The 20,968-nt window shown below is 32.5% G+C and overlaps 5 protein-coding genes and 1 long non-coding RNA gene across 11 annotated transcripts in view; 5 read left to right on the forward strand and 1 right to left on the reverse strand.

Annotated features, from left to right (window-relative positions):
* The first annotated feature begins 1,063 nt into the window (after nt 1-1,063).
* LOC139993543 (calcium-independent phospholipase A2-gamma) lies at nt 1,064-6,423 on the forward strand. Of its 2 annotated transcripts, XM_072015373.1 has the most exons (11): nt 1,069-1,704; nt 2,079-2,475; nt 2,550-2,916; nt 2,995-3,207; nt 3,323-3,531; nt 3,638-3,836; nt 4,105-4,308; nt 4,398-4,643; nt 5,968-6,022; nt 6,121-6,185; nt 6,370-6,423. In XM_072015373.1, exons 1-9 carry the CDS (start codon nt 1,637-1,639, stop codon nt 5,970-5,972), a joined length of 1,908 nt encoding a protein of 635 aa, XP_071871474.1. In that variant the 5' UTR covers nt 1,069-1,636; the 3' UTR covers nt 5,973-6,022; nt 6,121-6,185; nt 6,370-6,423. The 2 variants fall into 2 exon arrangements, with proteins under 2 accessions (XP_071871473.1, XP_071871474.1); XM_072015372.1 differs by lacking the exons at nt 5,968-6,022; nt 6,121-6,185; nt 6,370-6,423 and having other exon boundaries at nt 1,064-1,704; nt 4,398-4,651.
* A 757-nt stretch (nt 6,424-7,180) lies between these two features.
* On the forward strand, nt 7,181-8,235 carry Pmvk (Phosphomevalonate kinase). The gene is made up of 4 exons (XM_072015389.1): nt 7,181-7,342; nt 7,445-7,650; nt 7,715-7,864; nt 7,964-8,235. Exons 1-4 carry the CDS (start codon nt 7,191-7,193, stop codon nt 8,083-8,085), a joined length of 630 nt encoding a protein of 209 aa, XP_071871490.1. The 5' UTR covers nt 7,181-7,190; the 3' UTR covers nt 8,086-8,235.
* A 187-nt stretch (nt 8,236-8,422) lies between these two features.
* Nucleotides 8,423-11,788, forward strand: Dcp2 (decapping mRNA 2). The gene is made up of 5 exons (XM_072015374.1): nt 8,423-8,657; nt 8,768-9,415; nt 9,628-9,766; nt 9,851-10,148; nt 10,232-11,788. Exons 1-5 carry the CDS (start codon nt 8,611-8,613, stop codon nt 10,483-10,485), a joined length of 1,386 nt encoding a protein of 461 aa, XP_071871475.1. The 5' UTR covers nt 8,423-8,610; the 3' UTR covers nt 10,486-11,788.
* Nucleotides 11,144-12,583, reverse strand: Ho (heme oxygenase). Its single transcript, XM_072015383.1, has 3 exons — nt 12,283-12,583; nt 11,783-11,981; nt 11,144-11,607 (listed from the first exon to the last, which is right to left on the reverse strand). Exons 1-3 carry the CDS (start codon nt 12,383-12,385, stop codon nt 11,166-11,168), a joined length of 744 nt encoding a protein of 247 aa, XP_071871484.1. The 5' UTR covers nt 12,386-12,583; the 3' UTR covers nt 11,144-11,165.
* An 801-nt stretch (nt 12,584-13,384) lies between these two features.
* On the forward strand, nt 13,385-15,261 carry LOC139993556 (uncharacterized). Its single transcript, XR_011801406.1, has 3 exons — nt 13,385-13,701; nt 13,785-13,955; nt 14,972-15,261. It is a non-coding gene; the product is annotated as an uncharacterized lncRNA (long non-coding RNA).
* Nucleotides 15,262-16,812: 1,551 nt separating this feature from the next.
* Nucleotides 16,813-20,968, forward strand: part of LOC139993538 (uncharacterized) — a 35,140-nt gene continuing 30,984 nt past the window's right edge. For 3 of the 5 annotated variants that reach the window (XM_072015354.1, XM_072015357.1, XM_072015358.1), the window contains exons 1-3: nt 16,814-17,400; nt 17,878-18,088; nt 18,765-19,004. In XM_072015354.1, the coding sequence (XP_071871455.1) occupies nt 18,767-19,004 (238 nt within the window). In that variant the 5' untranslated portion in view covers nt 16,814-17,400; nt 17,878-18,088; nt 18,765-18,766. Of the gene's footprint in view, nt 17,401-17,877; nt 18,089-18,764; nt 19,005-20,968 lie in introns of all 5 variants that reach the window. The other 2 variants (XM_072015356.1, XM_072015355.1) reach the window with 2 other exon arrangements.

The raw sequence follows: 20,968 nt of genomic DNA on the forward strand, positions 1-20,968 counted from the left end.
CGAGCTTGCGACACTCTTTTCCTTCTTTAACGTCACCGAACGAAAAATAATCTAGCGCCACAGAAATTCTTTAATTTTTTTCTTTTCTTTTTTTCCTTCGTTCGATGCGAGTACAGAGTTTCGCTTCATTCAACGTCACGTGATTACGCTTCCTCTCAGCAATCCTAATCTTAGCCACGCTCCGCGAATATCAATAGACACAACACATTTTAAACTCGTACCAAGAAGAGATTGAAGCTCAATTTTCCTCTGTAACGAGGATTCACTGCCAGATTCGACGGACGAAAATAATAGTGCACGCGCTCAATGACGAACTCGCATCGATCGCTATACGTACTATTACATATGTTGTTTTCTCATTTCGTAGATTTCGTCAGTTGTTTTCCCCGATTTTTTCGTTCGCAGTAAAGCAACGCAATAGACATACCACTGATATACCTCAGACACCGCATACACCGCTCGAAACAGCATGTGTAGCTTTTTTTTTTTTTTTTTTTTTTTAAATCTCACTCACGGCGAAAGAGTGTGCAGAAGAATAAAAACAAAGAGTTATGAAAAATCAATATGAATGTAACAATCACACTTATGCGTTACTTTTTAAATCTAGCACGTAAAAATATGATTTTTAATCGATAGGTGCGCGATTGGTTGTACCAGGCGAAAGTGAAAGCTTCGGTACGACAAACTTTGTACATATCCCACAGTGCGTAGTGTGACGCACACTCGAATGGAAAATAAAGTATTAATATTTTATACAGTCGTAAGACATGTCTTATTTATTGCTCGCTTCTTACCATCTTTACGTCGAGATAAAAAGATATTCTTTGGACGTTTTAGCACAATTTTTACTAAGTAATGAACGAAAATATTCTGAAAGTATATATTGTTTTAGATTTGACGAATTCAAATTTTTTATTTAATTCTATCATTCCATCATAAGAGCGCTAGTGTCGTACGATTTAAAATAGTTTTATTCCCTAGTTGCGATATTATGCTACTGTTTAAATAGTAGTTGAAAAGAAAAGTTAATGAACAATTCATTAATTAATCTTACTAGGAATTTGAAGAATAATAAAGCATAGAAGTTGAATAAACTTTATATCTCACCGTTGGTAAACAAAAACAATGTCTAAATACATTTGTTTTCATTCATCGCTGTTTTCTTCGATTGATCGCGGAATGCATTTCGCGTACAATTACCCAGACCTGTAACGTAAACATAATAGTGTTTACGTGCAAAGATCGTAAACAAAGATGTAAACAATATTGGTAACACGGGGCACTTATCCTCGTCGGTGTATTGATATTGGAGAATCAAGTTGGTACATGGTTATCAACGAATCTTATTGGTGGGCTAGTATCGCGCCATATTATTTACAAAACGAGCCTCTAACTGCGTCAGCAGTTCTTTATATAAGTAGAATCAGCTGTTGTCTATTTAGTATTTCAAGATGATTCGGTAAATGAACCCGTAATAATAAAGTGACATTAGTTAGAACTATTGCAGAAAAGGAAATTGGTGTCAGCAATTTTTACGAATCGTTTTATAAAATTTTCAGCGAATCGATAATCGCTAGTGTGATAAACTTTTATCATTCCCATATTCTCATCGTTCATACGACGAAACAAATCAAGAATGACACGAAATGTTATAAAATATTATCACAGTGTGAAACATTATCAAAGGTTTCTCCTTTTATCAAGGTAAACTATGGAACGTCAAGTTGTATTCCCTCGTTCAAGAATTATCATAATTAAAAAATTATCCTTCTAGTTCCTTTCCCAGTCTTAATTGTACCATTTTGTTATTTATATAACATGACGCACATGCGCTTGTGTTTGTACTATAATGTATAAAGTTAAATTAATAATAGTTACACTTGTCCAATGAGTTTGCTTCGCGAAAATTCGTCATTTGATTTAAGCAATTATCAAATCATTTTGCATCATGTCTTGTAGTGTGTACGATTTATTCACAAAATTTAATTAATTACTTACTTATTATATTTATTAATTATTTATATTATTAATTTGCTCTTGTGATAAATATATAAATGTTTAATTCTTTGTACTTACAGACAGTTGACAGATAGTGCTACGGGTAAAGGTTATAGTGGAAGTGTTAATAAAAATAAATTATTAAATCGTTTAAATACTTTGTGGAAAATAAAGATGTCCATGCAAAATCACTCGAAGCTTTTATCGCAACTGAAAGATTATTTGAACAAAGCTGGTTATGATAAAAATTTACAAACTATCTTCTCTAAATATTGGTTAGATTTTCTACAAAGAGTAACATATTCACAAATAAATACTTTGAAGAAGTTGTCAGCGCTTGAATTTTCTAAACATATGAATAATAATAAAGATTTAGATACGAAACAAGGCGACGATAGTAAAATAGAAAAAGAGAAGGTAATATTGAATGCTCCAGAAGAAGAGACATTAACTACCAGCTCTGTTCAATATAAAAAAGTAAGTAATATATTTTGGATAATATGCGACATACTCAAAGATCTAATATTCCTTATGTTCAACAATTCTTTTAGCAAATTCATGAAGATAATATACGTGAGAGTAAACTTCAAAACAAAGCAGTATCGCGAATTATTTCTGAGTTTCTTGGTGCACTGATATTTAATTCTGTACAAAGTAAAACAGCCAGATTAGTCGTACCACCAAAGTGGAAAGTAAATATTCACAAAAATATACCAAAACACAGTATCGCGTCTAGAACAAACCATGTCTTGAATACTATAATAACTGCTGAATCAACTGCTTCACGTTGGAGAAGGATCGAAGATTTATTAGCACACATTGATCAATATCCAGAAGCTAGACATTATGCGATTAAAGGAGGAGCAATAAGAGTATTGCTTAAAACTAGACAAAAGGTTAAAGATGAACAAACAAAAGGTATACAATGATTTAAAGACATTACCATCTTGTTAATTATATGAGAAAGAGTATTCTGAATGCTTTTGAACTTCATAGCATCTATTAGAGAAGCATTAGCAGTATTGGGTTATACTGAACCATTGCCTGGCAGAGGTATTAGAATTCTTTCCATTGATGGTGGGGGTGTGCGTGGAGTATTAGTTATAGAAATGTTAAAGAAACTCGAGCAATTGACAGGCAAGAAAACTCATGAACTGTTTGATTACATATGTGGTGTGAGTACAGGAGCTATTCTTGCTGCTGCTTTAGGTATGTATATAGTATGCTTGTTTGATTACAATAATCATCAACATTTATTTTTAAAAATTAATATTATTTACCATTTGTCATTTTACACATAGTTTACTAATAATATTGTCTACAGGTGGACATAAACGAAAATCGTTGTTTCAAATATCTGAATTATACAAGGAACTAAGTACTGAAGTGTTTACTCAAAGTGCAATAAAAGGTACGAGTAATTTGGTATGGAGCCATGGATATTATGATACAGCGCTCTGGGAAAAATTACTAAAAGAGAATATAGGGGACAAAGTTCTTATAAAAACAGTTCATGATCCTGCTGCTCCAAAAGTATGTGTGTTATTTCATACTTATAAACAAAATATTGCATTGTTTTATTGAGAATTGTTGAAAGTAAAAAATCTTCCATCTATGATACAATAGCTATTTTTTTTAGTTTTCAGCTATATCTGCTGTTGTAAACCAAGAACGTGTAATGGCCTATGTATTTAGAAATTATACTTTACCTCATAGGGTCGAAAGTATATATTTAGGATCTCATAAACATAAATTGTGGGAAGCTATTAGAGCATCTGCAGCAGCGCCCAGTTATTTTGAAGAATTTAAATGTGGTGGATACCTTCATCAGGATGGAGGTACATATCAATGTATTTCATAATCATTGAAGATATCAAACTCTTTTTTCTTTTTTCTTTTTTTTCGTGGAGGAAATCCGCACGGACACCTGCCGTGTTCCGTGAGCACCTGCGTCACCCTGTAGGTCAGGGGAGGTGCGCCTCCGTCCAACCAAACGTTCCAGTTTGGAAGGACAGCCCGAAGATTTCAAACCTAACCCTAACCCTAACCCTAACCATATAAAACAAAACTGACCTTGAAGTGTTCAAATACCTTAATTTTATGCAGGTATACTGGTAAATAATCCATGTGCAGTCGCATTACATGAAGCTAAAGAATTATGGCCAAATAATCCAATTCATTGTGTGGTTTCATTCGGAACTGGTCGCACGCCGAATCAAATTTATGACAACAGCAAAACGACAGAAATAGCGATTTCAAGTTGGAAAGACAAGTTTTATAAAATTTTGGATAGCGCGACTGATACCGAAGGTATTAATTTGCATAATAACGTATAAAATATTTATTTCGCTATTTGTATTGAACATATACTTAAACGTGAATAACAATATACCGTGTAGCTGTGCATATTATGTTGAACGATCTGCTGCCTGAAGACGTTTACTTCCGTTTCAATCCATATCTAACGGAGATGTTGTCGATGGTAGAAATACGTCCTGAGAAAATCAATCAACTAGAACAAGATGCAAGAATGTATATACGTAGAAATGAAGAAAAGTTTCAAAAAGCTGCTGAAGTTTTATTACAGAAGAGAAAACTCCAACAAAAAATCATGGATTGGGTTACATTACAAAGAAAAGTTTCAGGTCTATGAATTATTCTATCTCATAATTCATTCAAGCATTTCATAACTTATAAAGATATGTACAAGTTACATAAATACTAAGTACGAATTTTATATTAATCGGATTTACAGACTTGCAGTGTATCTATAATTTATGAGAAAAGTTTGTTTGAAACAAACTAGTAACTAGATATGTGATGTAATTATTATTGATTTTAACATTTATTTAAAGCGTTAGTATGACGAAACAAATATGTTAGATTTATTTATATTTGTTTTTGTAAATATTATATTGAAAATAATTTTCTGTAAAAAGTAACAATTTATTTAACATATCAATGAACATGTACATAATTGTGACATCTGAGGCATATGCACACATACTCACATGCATCAATAAAAGATGGTCATTAAAAGACAAAGTACAAAGCATCATAAATAAATATATAATATTTATTTTAGTAGGACTGTTTACTATTATAATTAGTTTAATTATATATAAATACACCAATGACTTTTTTATTTTAATATTGTCTTTCATAAATGATAACATTATTTTAATGTTTAGTATACGTATATTTTAGCATACGTGCACTTGCTTAGAGAATTGAAGCATTAAATAACTGTAAATAACAAAGTGATTTCTACCTCGGATATATAATGTTATAAATCGCTCTTCTCTGCTGCTAGTCCTAATGCTAGTCTGTGTTTTTTAACATAAGTATATTAATATGAAAATATATCTGTATAAAATAGGAAATGATCATGTGTATAAAATGTTCTATAACGTTTAAATGTTACTTGTTTCAAAGAACACTCTAAAGTATTACAATTCTGCTTTAACTAAGCTATTGTCAACTTCGTTAAAAAAAAAAATGTTATGTATTGTAAAGATATTAAAATAACTAAATATATTTAATATTATTACGTTTCTCATTTACCGTTTTTGAAGACCATATGTTATTAAATTGAACTTTAAAGAAAGAAGGAAAAGAAATAGCGCGGTAGAAATATGTATATTTGGCGCTAGTGTCGTTCTCACACTCTTTGTTCTTCTCTCTGAATCTGTCTCTTTTTCCTTTAGACTTCCGCTTTCGAGCACTTGTGGAAGAACTCCCGTAGGTTTGTTATAAATTTATTATATCTAAATCATCTTTTATGTAAATGACATAACTATGTTATTATATTATTTTTTACAATTGAGTAAAAATACCTTGTATTAATTTCTTATAGTCTTTTTTCCCAATTCATGACAGAATATAATTTTATTTTCGGAGAAACTCCTAACCTCAAAGGTTGTTTATGACATTTTATGTTGTAACTGATTAAAGCTATTATTTTTCTAGATTGATTAACAGAGAAAAATGGCAAAGTCCAAGAATCATACCAATCATAATCAAAGTAAGTGTAAATAATTATGAAGCATGAAAATTGAAATTCATTCATCTTAAAATGTAAAATACGAAACGTAACATTACCTGGTTCTTTCTGGTTTGTAGATCGTAAAGCTCATCGTAATGGTATCAAAAAGCCAAAACGTTACAGGCATGAATCTACGCTTGGTGTAAGATTTAAATTTATTAAATAATAATAATAATAGTTTTTTTCTTTTTTTAATCATAAACAGAATCTCTAATTGCTTGTTATGTTATCAAGAAATTCCTCTTGTGATTTTAAGATTTGTTTTATAGGTAACATCGTTTATATTAATCAAAATGTGACTTCATAACATTTGATATTTTTTTTAGATGGATTTGAAATTCTTGAGAAATCAACGCTTTGCGAAGAAGCACAACTTAAAACCCAGAGAACAATTGAAGAGGGCACAGATACGTGAGGCTCTTCGTAAAGCTAAAAAGTAACTTTCCTGTATATATATATGATTTTATTGTAATAAAAAAATTTTAAAGGTATTAAACAAACATATTTTATACTTTCCTGACTCGTATCTAATATACAGATTGATCTAGAAAATGAATATCTGCCTTATTTATTGTTGTATGAAAAAACTTGTCAGTAATCAAGAGGAAGTTACAATATTTTAAGGGCCACATGGTATTTAGCAGGACCTGTAATATTAAGAAACTGGGAATTTTAATACACCAATCAGTAATGGAAAATTACAGTATTGAAAGTAGGTTGAGTATTCATGTCCATATGATTATCAATGTCTAAATAGACACATCATGAGAAACGAGCGTTCTTAAATTTATTTTAATGCTTTTACATTCATCAGTATAATTGGAGTCATATAATTATTTAAGTAGTTATACAAATCTACGGAATTTTCTCAAATAAATGATTTGTAGGAAGTATGGAAAATTTACATAAATTTTTTCCTAGATTTTAGATAATCGCGTGCGTCATTTAAAGTTTAAAGAACACAGCGATTCCATCAGTCAACAAGCTCTTCAATTAATACACTCCATTAATAATAAGTTCCCCACTATCTTTTTATATACTTCAAGTGAGCATTATACTCATAGAGATTGCACCTTTCTGAAAAGTTTATTTATATAAAGTAATAAATTTTGATATTTTGAACGAACAATTATGCGATCTTTTGTGAATGAAGCAGTGCGAATTCAATATGGCGACTGACAATATTCCCGATGACCGTGAAATAAGCTATAAAGGAACATTCAAACCACAAATAATTTTATTATTCAGTGGTAAAAGAAAATCTGGGAAAGATTATATTACAAATGCTTTGCACGAAAGGTGATTAGCTTCTAACCATAATAAAATAACTGAGGACAATATGATTGTGATGATAATAATAATATGTTAATTTAACATGTTGAATGATCTATTTGTTAATAGAATTGGACGTGATAAGAGTGAAATTATAAGACTGTCTGGACCAATTAAGTTTCACTGGGCTAAATCTCTTGGTCTGGATATCGATCAGCTTTTAGGAGATGGAAAATACAAAGAAAATTATCGCCTTGAAATGGCAAAATGGGGAGAAAACATCAGGAACGAAGATTATGGCTATTTTTGTCGTGCAGCTCTAGAAATGTACAACGGTACGAAATGATTTTATATTAAAAATTAATATTTTATACAATATCATATGCCAATTTGTTTTAGCATATAGCAAACCTATATGGATAGTAAGTGATACAAGAAGAAAAACTGATATACAATGGTTTATGGAAAATTTTAAAAATATATGTAAAACAATTCGCATTGAATCAGATGATTCAATTAGAAAGGAACGTGGCTGGATATTTACTCCAGGTAGGTAACAAAAATTAATTGTTGAATGAAACAATGGAAGTTTGATTATGATTATATTTACATGTACTTACATTGTTAATAATAAAATATACTTTACAGGTATTGATGATTCAGAAACTGAATGTAATTTGGATGATGTAGATATATGGGATTTGAAAGTGATAAATAATAATGAGAGCATGGAATATATATTAGAGCAAATATTAAAACTAATTAATTAGTGAACCATATTATAAATGTATAAAATAACATTATGTACACATATATATATATATATATGTATGTATGTATGTATATACACTTGTAAAAAATGAATCTTTTTAAGTGATTTATAAAAAATAAAAGAGCAATACAAATTAATTTTATTCTTAGACGAGTTTGAAAATTAAATTGTAATTAAATAAATGTTACGAATGGATATTCGAAACATTATTTACCATTAAACTTGCTAAATATTATATATTTGATTCTCAAATTTTGCGGATTACGTTCGTGTAATTTTGTAAACATGTTTGTACACGACCGTGGTATAGGAATGTCCCGAAAGGAGGTTAGATGGCATCATAGAGCGAATCAATTGAAAAAGAGAATGGAATGCCATAAAGTATAAGTGAACTCAATTGGGGTAGTTTATGTTAACGTTTGAAATGTGATTATATACAATGATTGTGTGTGTACTTTGCGATTACAAAGTTTTGCTATAAAAGAGAATATTGAAATTTCTTTTTGTATGATTAATTCCTGAAATGGTGGATCATTCAGTACCATCCGACATACTCGACGATTTAAGCAGGTTAATTTTTACACTTAATTCTCAAAAAATATTTTTTCATATCATTATTTAACTTCGTTCACATTGTTTCATTCTGTATTGAAAGTATTTTGGGATTTTGATATTTTCAGTCGATTTATTATCAACGTACCTGAAGAAGAGAGGAAAGATTTAGTCCGAATATGTTTTCAAATCGAACTAGCTCATTGGTTTTATTTGGATTTTTATTGTACAGATGAAAATCCAAAGTTGAGACCATGTAGTATGAGAGAATTTGCCACGAATATCTTTTTTCATATACCGTTCCTAAAACCTCATGTAGCTAACATAGATAGTATTCTTGAACAATGGCGTGATTATAAACAAAGTGTTCCAACCTTTGGAGCGATTGTATTGAACGAAGATTTAACTAAAGTGTTACTTGTTCAAAGTTATTGGGCAAAAAGTAGTTGGAGTTTTCCTAAAGGCAAAGTTAATGAGGATGAAGATCCGTCTCGTTGCGCTGTTCGAGAAGTTTTGGAAGAAACTGGTTTTGATATTTCAAATTTAATAAATGAAAATGAATACATTGAATCGGTAATAAATGACCAAGTGATAAGATTGTACATAATATGTGGCGTACAAAAAGATACGAAATTTCAACCAAAAACAAGGAAAGAAATAAAAAATGTAGAATGGTTCTCTCTCGCTGATTTACCTAATAATAAGAAAGATATAACTCCAAAAGTAAAAACAGGAGTTGGTGCAAATGCATTTTTCATGGTTATTCCTTTTGTAAGGTAATAAATTATTTCAAAAGCCTAAAAGATAAAAATTATTTTGACATGATGTATACATTATTATCTACTATCCTTTATATCATGATGTCATGTCCTTGTTCATATATACAATATTGTTAAAAAAGCAATTAGTTTAGATGTTAGAAAAGAATAAAAAGTATAATGAAGATGTGCTTCAAAAATTCTATTTTGCTATTATAATTTTCAAATAGGAGAGTGAGACGTTGGATACAAGAGAAACATTTACGTGAGAAAAATGCAAACACTATACGAAGACACAGACATAAATCTCTGGGTGACGTTGACACTGTTCCAAAGAATAAACGGCAATTACTTCCTCATTCTGTTCAGGTAATTGAACTATCTGTTGCTTAATCATCTACTTCTGTTAATGTATTTGAAAATAATTGTAATGTAAATGTAAATTATTTCTAGAACGATATTCCAAGCTTCAAAGATGTTAAAAACTTTCGACAATGTAATACTTCACCAGCAAGGAGTCGACGTAGCATACACGATTGTAAAAACGTCATACCTAAAGCAGCGATCAAACGTAATCTATTCGGGGAACAGAATGAAGATGAAACGTCAGCCATACTCGCCAAACAATTAACCGACAGTCCACAAAATCAACAATCATACTCATTTTTAATGGATCCAGCTATCCAGTCTGTAAAATGCAATGATTTTAGTTATAAAGCTCAAGCTAAAGTTCCAAATATGGAACCGAAAGGTTTGGTGCTTAATATTGTAATTGGCGCTAGTTGTAAGCTTAAGAGATTGTGTAATATAATGAAGAATTTTATTGATTTACAGATCAAATACCCAGAGAATTTCGGAATGCAGAATTTCCCGATGGAAATTTAAAATCTTTATTATTTGGCAAAGCGGTAAATAAATTACAGGCAGATTTAAAAACTATACCTTCTCCGCTTGTGGTAATGAATCCCAGCGCATCGGGTTTCTTCCCAATAACTCACGTGAAAGCCCAAAACCATTCTATGGAATATTGTTCAATGACTTGGGCAAACTTTAAATTTGACAAACAAGCAATACTTGATTGTTTATAAAATTATTTTAAAATGATTTTAGAAGACATCGTCATACTTAGCAGAGTTATATCGCGATGGTTGTACATTTTTCGTGCATACATTTTAATAATATTTATATAAATTTAAATGATGATAGAGTGTACAAAGATTTATAATTAAATATGATTTTAAACATTTGTTTGAGATCACAAATGTTTCTCAGCATATTGGTTTTGGTGTTCAAACGATCTTGTCAGATATTATAACAGAGTACAAGGTATATACATCACTAGTTTTTAATTATTAGATATTTAAGGACTTTTTTCGTTATTATATATCCAACCTACTACTATAATGAAATGCAACAGAATATTAAATAAAAGTACGATAAAAATACGCTTAGATATGTGATGAACTCAATGAAATAATATACATATACATGTGTTTGCTTTCACTTAATAGGTACTTATTTTTTATGTAATAAAATATCTTGTATATTTCGCTTTAGTTTAAATCAGTAAATTATGAAATTATTTCTGAAAGATCAACAGAGGATATTTAATTTCTTTTATTTTATAACTAGATTGTTTCGCCATAGTTGAGCATTTATATGTACACGTGTTGAACGTATGTTTAATAAGAGATATATCTAAATCAAACTTAAAAACTATTCTTATATAAATAAAGTAAAATCTGTGTTTAAAACGGATATATATTTATCATATTTTCTTCAAAGAAATAAAAAAGGCTAAAAGAAATATCATAATAGGGATAACAAAATACATTGTTTTCTTCACAAGGACAGTGCTTGTACCTTCTATACTTCTTATAATCTCGTTATTTAATGCAAACACCGTTTTACTTTCTTCAATAAGTTTATTTTTTGTATCTTCGTCCAACGTTTCTGCGATATTGTTCATAGTATCGCGCATATTTCGTTTAAGTTCATAAATATTACTGTTTCCAAAGTCTGTAATATTATTAACAATCGTTCGAGATCCTTTAAATGGCCAAATTTTTTGCATAACTTGTCTTTTTTTGCGCAAAATAATCCCACCACTTAGAAGACCCATGTACAGATGATAAATGTATGCAATCAGTAAAATGGGTTCCGTATTTTCGATTTCTTTTAAATGATTCAAATATTTGGTAACACTATCCCTGGAAAAGATATCAAATATACATCAAATTTTAAATCGAGGATCTATCGATTTTGTAAATGATTCACGAATGTCTTTAAATATTTTCAGCGACCGATAGTAAATTAATTACATATTAACCTTTTTTGAAAGTACGCATGTACGTAGAAATATAAATATAATACAAAAGGATTTACCTAGGACTGTAATTTTTTGTCCATTCTGTCCCCAAATAAAATTCAAGATCATGTTCAAACGCCTCGGTACGACGAAGTTCGTCCTGTAAAAGTGATCCTACTTTTGTATGTTTGCACCTGATCATAGCAAGTTCCAAATATCGAAAAATTTCATAGAAAACCAAAAGACCATCAGCCCATACAGAATCCTCAAGAAAACCTATTTAAAATCAATGATATTTGTCATTTTTAATTTGATATCATTTGATTTTAAGTTTTATGTAATCTATCATTAGTTTATTGCACAATGATCTTAGAATAAATATTCATTGCATTGCTTAATAGAATTCATATAGGATTTATTGTTATATTATATTATATGTCAAATATGAACATTAAATTAAAGAAAATATAAAAATTTTGATAGATGTTATATCGAAATATGTCATTTCTATTAACCTATATGAAAAAATGAAAATGTAAATTTCACTGATACGTTAATTAAAAAGATCGTGCTTTACCAAACGCTAATTTTGCATTTACTAATGCGTCACTAATTGAATGAATTTCTCTAGTGGCTTTCTGCATTTTTTTACAAAATGTCTCTTCATCTTTGCTTGTCATTTTCGTGGGATCTATATAATTTTGTCACGGTACAGGAAAATGGATACAGATCTATCGTGCCATTTTATTCTTAATTCGTTCGTATTTAAGACGCTGTACAATTATAATATTATTAAATAATTAAAAACACTATTTCACGTGTAACATGTACACAACACACGAACAGTACGACGAAAGTGTACAATCATATGATTGCACTAGCTGAAACTTACGGTTAAGCACAAGATGGCATTGTGTTCGTCGAAAAAGAAGAGGAAAACGCTATGAAACTATTAATCATTTGATATATTGATTAGTTAGAAAAGATTGTTCAAAATTTTAAGTCCTTGTAAGAATATTTTTCAATCGTTGGAAGCATGAAAAAGATTTATGACATTTTTCAAATGCACAATATATTTAATTTTTCTCTCTGTAATAAATCATTTGAAACTGATCGAGGAGATGTATGTTTTTCTTTCTTTTTGTTTAATTCGTTTAATCGTATTTGCTTTGGTAATTTTTAATTTCCCGTGTTTGTTTGCTCTATTTCGTTTGTTAACTGTTCACCACAGATAATATTATATTATCATCATCGTGGAGATTATGAAAGAGAAATTTATTCCAATAAAATGCAGGTATTCAGTATTTTATAATTATCTTTTTATGTTTGTGCCTTTCTCCTAGTTCATTATGTATATTTGATAAATTATTGAAATGTTTGTATTTTTACCATATGTTATATGTAAAATTTCGGTATTGCTAGACGGAACATTTATGGAAAGAAAAGGAAAATGTAAAACGGCAGAAGAATGAGAATATTAGTATGTAGTTTTTTTTATAGAAGTAGTAACTTATCTCTATATGAAAGACAATAAATTTGTCAAGTAGGAAATGAAACAAGTGAACGATTAAAAATGTTATGATGACACAAGCGTACTGTTTGCAGTAGTTGGCAGTTTTCTCTGCAGATACGTGGATTTCCTATGGCATTGGTATACGCTCTGTGTATATTGTAAGTGGCTGCGGTATTCGGCTAGTCAGATCGATGAGACGCCGTCGTCGTGGCGCCTCGTGAACGCCCAGCCCTGCTGTCTTGGCTAAACTTGCGCTTTTGGGATCACTTATCTTTCTCATATATTTTTATATAATATTGACAGATATCGTTAAACAATGATAATTACTTTTTTCTAAACTGTCCAACACTTTTGGATAACGAGAACGAAGCCAGTTATGTAATTGCGCTAATTACTAGTCGTTAATCTTCGATCAGCATATGAAAAATGTAATTATAATTGTATCGGAGAGTATAAAGAAAGCGTCGTAATATCTTAATGGCAGTAAGTTGGCACTTTTGTTCGATTTAAGCAGAACGCAAGAAGTAGGAAGTTCAAGTAGGAATCTATTAATGTTTCTTATGCAGACGATGCAAGAGGTAGACGTGCTTTATCGCAAGAGAAAAATTTGAAATCTTTAAAAGGAGGCCATCGACGTTATAGCTGCTGAATATACCGCGTTACAGACTGTAATGTAGAAGATGCCAAGTGTAAAATAATTCGAACGATGTAATAATGATGCTGATGCAAATGCTAAGGTACCTGCAATTAATAAGCACAAGCGCACATATATATATCTTCGTATTACTGAACGGTTTCTGAACGGAGCAGATTAGTGGATTAATACGCTTCGCCAGGTTTTTAGTCACGGACTCTTTAATTAGTATTTTAATTACTGTAGAATCGAGTAGAAATTTTACGTATGCATCTCAATACGCGATGGTACTTTCGAACGTACGTTCTTTACTTTTTCGTTATTCTGCCCCACTAAATTGCTGATTCTTTCATACATATGTTCAGATTAAATTGCATTTATAGTTCGAATATATCATTAAACACTTTCATTTAGAAAAATTTTTTAGATATTATGTTTGTTAATTGAACGGTTTGAAGAGTGGAAAGTGAAATAATTTTAATTGATTTACGTATATATATGTCGTTAGAGTAGATATCGTAAATTGAATCGTATCTACGTTTCATGCGCGTCGAAACGTCACATGTGTCGTCGCGATGTCTCGCGTGTGAACGCATTTACCTACGTCACTGACATGGTGGGACGTAGAATAAGTGCGGAACGTAGGGCGCATCGTCATTACGACAAGAGACAGTATCCGACTTGAAGAGATGCTATATTTTGGTTTCTGATATTCTCAACACGGTTAGTAAGGGATGCCGCTCAATACTAGCGCCGCGCACTATGGCCAGCACTGTAAAACTTCTGACTTGTACCCTGATCACGTTCGAATATTATTCGAAATTATATTTTGACATGAAAATAGTATGAAAATTAGGGGCATTTAACGAGAAGAGAAAATAACAATGTTCTACTATTACTTTGAAATTCTAAATATATCATATATAATTCTTCTTAATAACACATTGTGCAACTATTTTTTTTTTTTACAAATGGAATATACACGTTATATTTTATATTTATGTATAGATACATGTGTGCGTGTATATATATATATATATACTTTTTATAGTTATATATTCAATAATGCGAAGAAACAAAGAATAGTAAAAAATTAATAGATAAATATTTCTTAACTAGAACCAGAACGAGAAAAATTTGAATAGATAGAAGGGATATAAGTAATTATGAAATACTGATGTTTTTGAAAAAATTGGAAGAAAAATATACCATCGATCGGGTACGATGTTTCATAGATACAGGGTTGAAGATTGTGAGATGCAATGCGGCAATCGAAGACGGCCAACGAATCGATATATCGACCGTGCGATCAACAAACATTTTAATTGCTGACATTATTTCTTTTCTTTATGATCATCTTCGTTTTAGTAGATTCAAAATTACCGAACAATAAATATAAATAATTATTCATCTACAAACCAATAAAATTGTAAATATTATCAAATAATTATAAATGTTTCAATTATTAGAAAATCTACAAATTTTTAAAAGTTTGGCAACCAAATAAATTTAACTGACCAAACAACAGAGGTCACATCTGCAGTTGTAGCTATATGCATTCATATACATATATCTCTGAAGCGGCTTCATTACGTAATTGATAACACAACTGTTCGTAAAATATTTCTTATTTTTAAAAACATATTTTTGGAGGCTTTATCTGAATGTTCAATCGAGCATTTTTCCATTTTATATCGAAACGATTATTTGTCCTATCTATGGAAATCTACTACTGTATCTTCAATAAAAAAATTAATAGAAAATGGAAATAAATGTACACATGTAGCGAAAGAACTATTTTAATTGTTTTAAGCTCTATGTTTTGTTCGAAAAAGATATTGAGAAAAAAGTTAGAGAAAGGTATTAGTGATATAGAATGGACGATGAAGTAAGGCGATAAGAATTACGGGAACAGATCCTCCCTGCAGTGCGACAAATAGTATACCTACATATGTGGCCCACTCATCAGACGTGACATGTTATGCTTATTTTGGCATCATTATATGTTTATTTTAGAGAATAATAAGTATAAATTACAGTCGTACATAGCAATTACATGCTGGAGAAGATGGGCCAATTATTTCACACATGCGGTATCTAGTTTAATTTGAATATCTTCTAACAAGAATAAAGGTCAATATTATGCCTAAAGTTGCGTGAGACTTAAGTGTGGTAACAATAATTTCCCACTGATAATTTGAGGAAGTAATATATTCATAAACCTCAATACATGTCAACATTTTTTAAAGAATAAAATACGAACTCTGAATATTCATCGTACTTCTAATCATCGTTACTCATTTTAACAAGCGTTTCGACGTAATTATTGCCACGAACGTAAATAACGAATGAGAAACGGTTCCTTAATTTCCCACGGCATGCCGGCCGGCGCAATGGCAGACATATGTATCGCGTGCTTCTTAGCCAGTCATTATTTTACCACGTAACATTTTCCCTTAAATAACCGCACCCGGTACTGCAGAGTATGACCAACGTTGACCTCCGAGTCTCGGTGATACTTTCCCAGTTTTCTCTGTTTTCCGGTGCTGAAGTCCTTTCCCTCGATACCGGCATTTTCCGACGTCGTGCCGGCCGGCTTGCCGGTCGTGTCAGTCAGTCGCACATATACAGATATACACATATGGCCACACACACGTGCAAACGTGTAACTAAAGTGGTACGATGTCGTACCCTGGGCTATTCGAGTATGTAATACAAAGTCTGTGCATGTATATAGCATGGTCCCCGTTATACACCTAAATGGGCCTACATTGCGACGTTTCCGATGCCGTGGAGATGTTGCGTCCGTGTGTATGTCGGTGAAAACCGAATGACTAGACGTTACGGGCAGTCTGAACTGCGCGAACCTAAAGCAACCGAGCCAGTGCGCATCGCTAGTGGGGATACCGGAACGATCCTTGGAGAGGGGGTGTCTTTGCATGGTAGCGGCAAAGGGTATCGCAGTCTGTTAGAGAGCCGGCAGCCCGCAACGCGAGAGTTGCTGCCGAGTCAATTCGAGTTTGAAATATCGTTTGATTGAAACAGACAGAGAGAAGAGACATTTCGTGAATTCGTAGTAAAGAAACTCGGAAACGACGGAATCGTTGTTAACCCCGTCCCTAGATAAAGAAGGGACAGGCATCATCTCGTATTCGTTCCGATCTACGTTTAGTGTCGCTGTGTCCTACAACGGTTCTCTCACGCCACCCTCTTTGCCACCGTATTCGCGAACTACTCGGTCTCCTGTCGCTCTCCATTTGCCCCTCTTTCGCTAACCTATCTCTCCCTTTCTCTTTTCTCTATCTCTTTCTTTCTATCTTTCTCTCTATCTCTCTCGGTCTTTAAACGCAACATCGAATACGAAAGAAACGGAGAAATTAAAGCGTTCGCACGAAGAAGTAGCCTGTTCAGATAACAGACTGTTTTCGATTGCTTCTCTGACGGATATTATTCACGTTGTTTTCTACGTGGAAAGAATACCGTTCCTGGATTGTACATATAACGAAAGATCGAACAATTAAAACTGGATAATCGTGTCACGTAACGAGGTAAGCTGGTAAAACGTATTATTAGAAGATTCTCGGTGTGAGAGTTAATTAGTTGATAAACGAGAACTGTAGGGATTTGAATTTCACGAAACTTTTAATAACATTCTGCTGAACTATGTATAGATTTTATCGGCCGGCTAGGTGGATTGCGGGAGGGGTTGTTACTAAGGGGTAGACTGCAGTGCCGATACTCGCTCGTCCGGTTGACACTCTTATACCAATGTCGTGGAGTAAAGTGTTGTATATTGTGCGGGGAATGACAACATGACACACGAGGTGTTTTATTTTTTTCTTTATTTTTTTCTACGAAATGTATTAATAACGTCAAACGAAAAACATTATCATTTTTATCACTACTCATCAAACTTTTAAGTCCAGTCCGTGATTTTCCGAATTTACAGCCTTTTTTTTTTATTAAATTTTTTTTTTTATTAAAATTCATCATCGAGAATAGGTGTTTAATGTCCTGTTTTGTAGTTAGCTAGCCCGAATTTGGATCAATGATCTAATGTTGTACGGAGAAGCTCGGATCCTGCGCATTCGGCGATAGGACATAGCCCTACTGCTTTTCAGGAAAAGGGTCGTGCAAATCCTGCGCAATACTTAACGCCAACACTGTCCGCATGAAATTGCGGTGTGACGACGCGGTGACCTTTTCGTAAAATCTCTTCGAAATTTTGTTGCCTCGGTAAGATTTCGTTCTAAAATGTGCATTCACGTTTGCACGAATCTCGATGGATATCTCGATCGTATTTTTATTCTCTTTCTTCTCGCATAGTGAAATAATTTGTGTCAAATGAAAGAAATCTTTAAAGTGATCATACTTTGTGTGAAAACATTTTTATTAGCACGTTCATGTTTCAACAGTATATAATTGGGAATACAGGTAGAAGTAAAATCATCGTAAGAATCGAATATATAAAGAGGGACGAATTGCAACCTTGCAGTTACCTGGCAACGATCAATTTGACATTTTCTTTTTTCTTTTTTCATTTAAAGATTTTTACGTTTGTATATGTACATCGTATACAAAATGCACGTATGGTGTTAAATCGACGATCATCGATCATCGTACAGCTGCCAAACATAAAAGTAGTATAACAGTAGTATGGGTCAGCTCTAGTATGATGTCATATATCAGATGTCATCATATCTGACAACTGTTAGCGAAAGCGACAGCCAATCGGTTTGTAGATAACTCACGAATTATAGATAGGTGATTTTATCCGACTAACGTGTTTAATCGACAAACTTTCCTCGAGGAGACATTTACCGATAAAAAGTATTCTTTATTCGAAGCTAGCAATTGTAATTAGTAATAAGCTTCCTTCTTATCTAATTTAGTTGATTTGTCTCTGTTTCAGCAATGAGTACCACGGATCCTACTGGAGAGGGCGGAGGGGGAGGGGCAACGACTACAATATCACCAAACATTGAACAGAATGTATCTCCGATTATACCGGTGACCGGTAGTGCGGTGCAACCAGGCTCTCAACAACAGCATCCACCACCGTCACCACTAAGTGGTTGTTACCTTCTCGTTGTGCTTCCAGAGCCTCATACCACGCAGCATAAAGATCTCATCTTAAATCGTCTTGCAAAAGGTAAGTACAACTCGATTAAAGCAATAGTCATCGTAACGTAATACGATGTCCATTGAGAAATTGTCTTTAGGATTTATAACATCTAAATGCATCCCTGATAGCAATTTCAAAATCAGTTAACAAATAAAAATCGAAATACGCTCCATTAAACGCTTCCGCGGCTTTAGTTTCTATTTAATTCCTTTTTATTTTCGTTCTAATCTAGATAAGAATAGCGTCAATGTAGAATATTGTTTTATCAATAAAAAGGACATAATGTCGTTGATAGACGAGAGAGTGTTGTTAAAGTATTTAAAGCGTATAGTTGAGATTCTGATAACAATTATGATTTCATATACATATTTCGTGGTATTAGTTCCGCACATGAACCCAGGCGCTAACGGTTCTTCTTCGCTGTGCGTATTCCTTCCGATTTATCGGACAAGCTTACCCAACAACTTTATCCAGGTCCCCCTTGTTGCTAGGCGGAGTTTGAGCGGACGTTGGTTAGTAAGGAAATCGAATGGTACCTCTATACGTCATTAACTGTTGGTTGTCAACCTTTAAGAAGCGATAGAAGTCCTATGGTTCTCCAAATTTCGCGATTAATAGTTTAATTGCTAACCCATTTTCATACTATTCGAGTGAACTCCAACTTCATGGGTTAGTTCGTGCTTTTAGACGATCAAGACACGCTTAGCCACGAATTACTTTCTACTTTTAATCTTATTTTATTAATACATCGTGGTATAAATATTATTTGCAAAATTTGACAAACGTAGTCACTGATTTATTTTCAACTTATTCTAGAAAGTTCAGAACGCCTTTCCGTTTCCTTATACAATTTTAATGCAAAATTCATCTATCGTGCAAATTTTCATCAATGGAACGAAAAATTACAAATATATATATATATGTATGCATACGCGTGAAAAATGTTGGTAACATTATAAAATGTTTCATGCGTGTCTCGCGTGTATGAAACAGGTCATACGTAGTTGATTGAACGACAAGATTGTTTATTAACAGATGTAAAATACAGTTCGAGCGTTGGATTATCAAAAATTATCAAGAATGTGGAAAAGACACGGAGAAACGTTTAAGAAACGGTGATTAAGAAATAGGGCGTAAACGAGTTAAGGCACTAAAGGAAAGATTCGTTACGACGGAAAATAAAAGTAGGAAGAAGCGAATGGTAGAAAGAAAATAGTGGATGACGGGAAAAATCTGTATTTGTGAGTTTGATGCGGTATGCGCATGTTAGACCAGCCTACGGCCACATCCCCGCAGTCACCAGAACTTGGATCAATAATCCATCTACACAGTATATAACGAAAATCGTCGCTAAACTATAATGACAATTTTTTAAAATCATTTTCCGATGTAATTCAACGAACAATGGTTGCTTATATGTTGCATACAGACGTATACAGAAGCAAAGACAGGGAATGAAAATTGGGCTGAAACGAGTGCACGCGATGCGTTGATTTCTGAAAAGAGTTGCTAGAAAACGAGCAGATTAGATAAGAAGATAAAACAGATTGAAAATGTTTGGAACAGTGTAATCGTTATAATTGTTAGTTGAAGATCATTTTCGCACGCGAGACCATCGTTATTATTCATTACGTTAAAAAAGATAACATGTCAGAAACAATTAGAAATAAGTACTACCATGTTGTTACGATAACAGAGGGTATAATTTGAACACGAGCTAGAAATTTATATAATTCTTGGAAGATTCCGAGTATAAGAAAGGTATAGCTTGTTCGATAGAGCATCCGATCAAATATCTTGGAATTCTAAGTAGATTTCTTCGATTACAACCAGAATTCTTGTACCTTCTATACGTGAGTTCATATGGGTCGTTTCGTATGCAATGGGTATGGTATACGCGCTAGCAAGTTTCATGTGAGTCATGGGTTGCCCGTGTAGAGCGTAGACGCATCACAGGAAGGATTGGTAGAGCGGAAAGAAGGCGAGACATG

Source organism: Bombus fervidus, chromosome 13, assembly GCF_041682495.2.
Source record: "Bombus fervidus isolate BK054 chromosome 13, iyBomFerv1, whole genome shotgun sequence".
NCBI classification, from domain to species: domain Eukaryota; kingdom Metazoa; phylum Arthropoda; class Insecta; order Hymenoptera; family Apidae; genus Bombus; species Bombus fervidus.

Coding starts and splice junctions, on each gene's coding strand:
- LOC139993543 (XM_072015372.1), top strand. CDS start 1,637: ATGACACGAAATGTTATAAAATATTATCACAGTGTGAAACATTATCAA. Junction 2,917..2,994: donor TAAAGATGAACAAACAAAAG/GTATACAATGAT, acceptor TGAACTTCATAG/CATCTATTAGAGAAGCATTA. Junction 3,837..4,104: donor ATACCTTCATCAGGATGGAG/GTACATATCAAT, acceptor AATTTTATGCAG/GTATACTGGTAAATAATCCA.
- Dcp2 (XM_072015374.1), top strand. CDS start 8,611: ATGGTGGATCATTCAGTACCATCCGACATACTCGACGATTTAAGCAG. Junction 9,416..9,627: donor ATGGTTATTCCTTTTGTAAG/GTAATAAATTAT, acceptor ATTTTCAAATAG/GAGAGTGAGACGTTGGATAC. Junction 10,149..10,231: donor TCCAAATATGGAACCGAAAG/GTTTGGTGCTTA, acceptor ATTGATTTACAG/ATCAAATACCCAGAGAATTT.
- Ho (XM_072015383.1), bottom strand. CDS start 12,385: ATGACAAGCAAAGATGAAGAGACATTTTGTAAAAAAATGCAGAAAGCC. Junction 11,982..12,282: donor AAATGCAAAATTAGCGTTTG/GTAAAGCACGAT, acceptor GATTTTAAATAG/GTTTTCTTGAGGATTCTGTA. Junction 11,608..11,782: donor ACAAAAAATTACAGTCCTAG/GTAAATCCTTTT, acceptor TATCTTTTCCAG/GGATAGTGTTACCAAATATT.
- Pmvk (XM_072015389.1), top strand. CDS start 7,191: ATGAAGCAGTGCGAATTCAATATGGCGACTGACAATATTCCCGATGAC. Junction 7,343..7,444: donor ACAAATGCTTTGCACGAAAG/GTGATTAGCTTC, acceptor ATTTGTTAATAG/AATTGGACGTGATAAGAGTG. Junction 7,651..7,714: donor AGCTCTAGAAATGTACAACG/GTACGAAATGAT, acceptor AATTTGTTTTAG/CATATAGCAAACCTATATGG.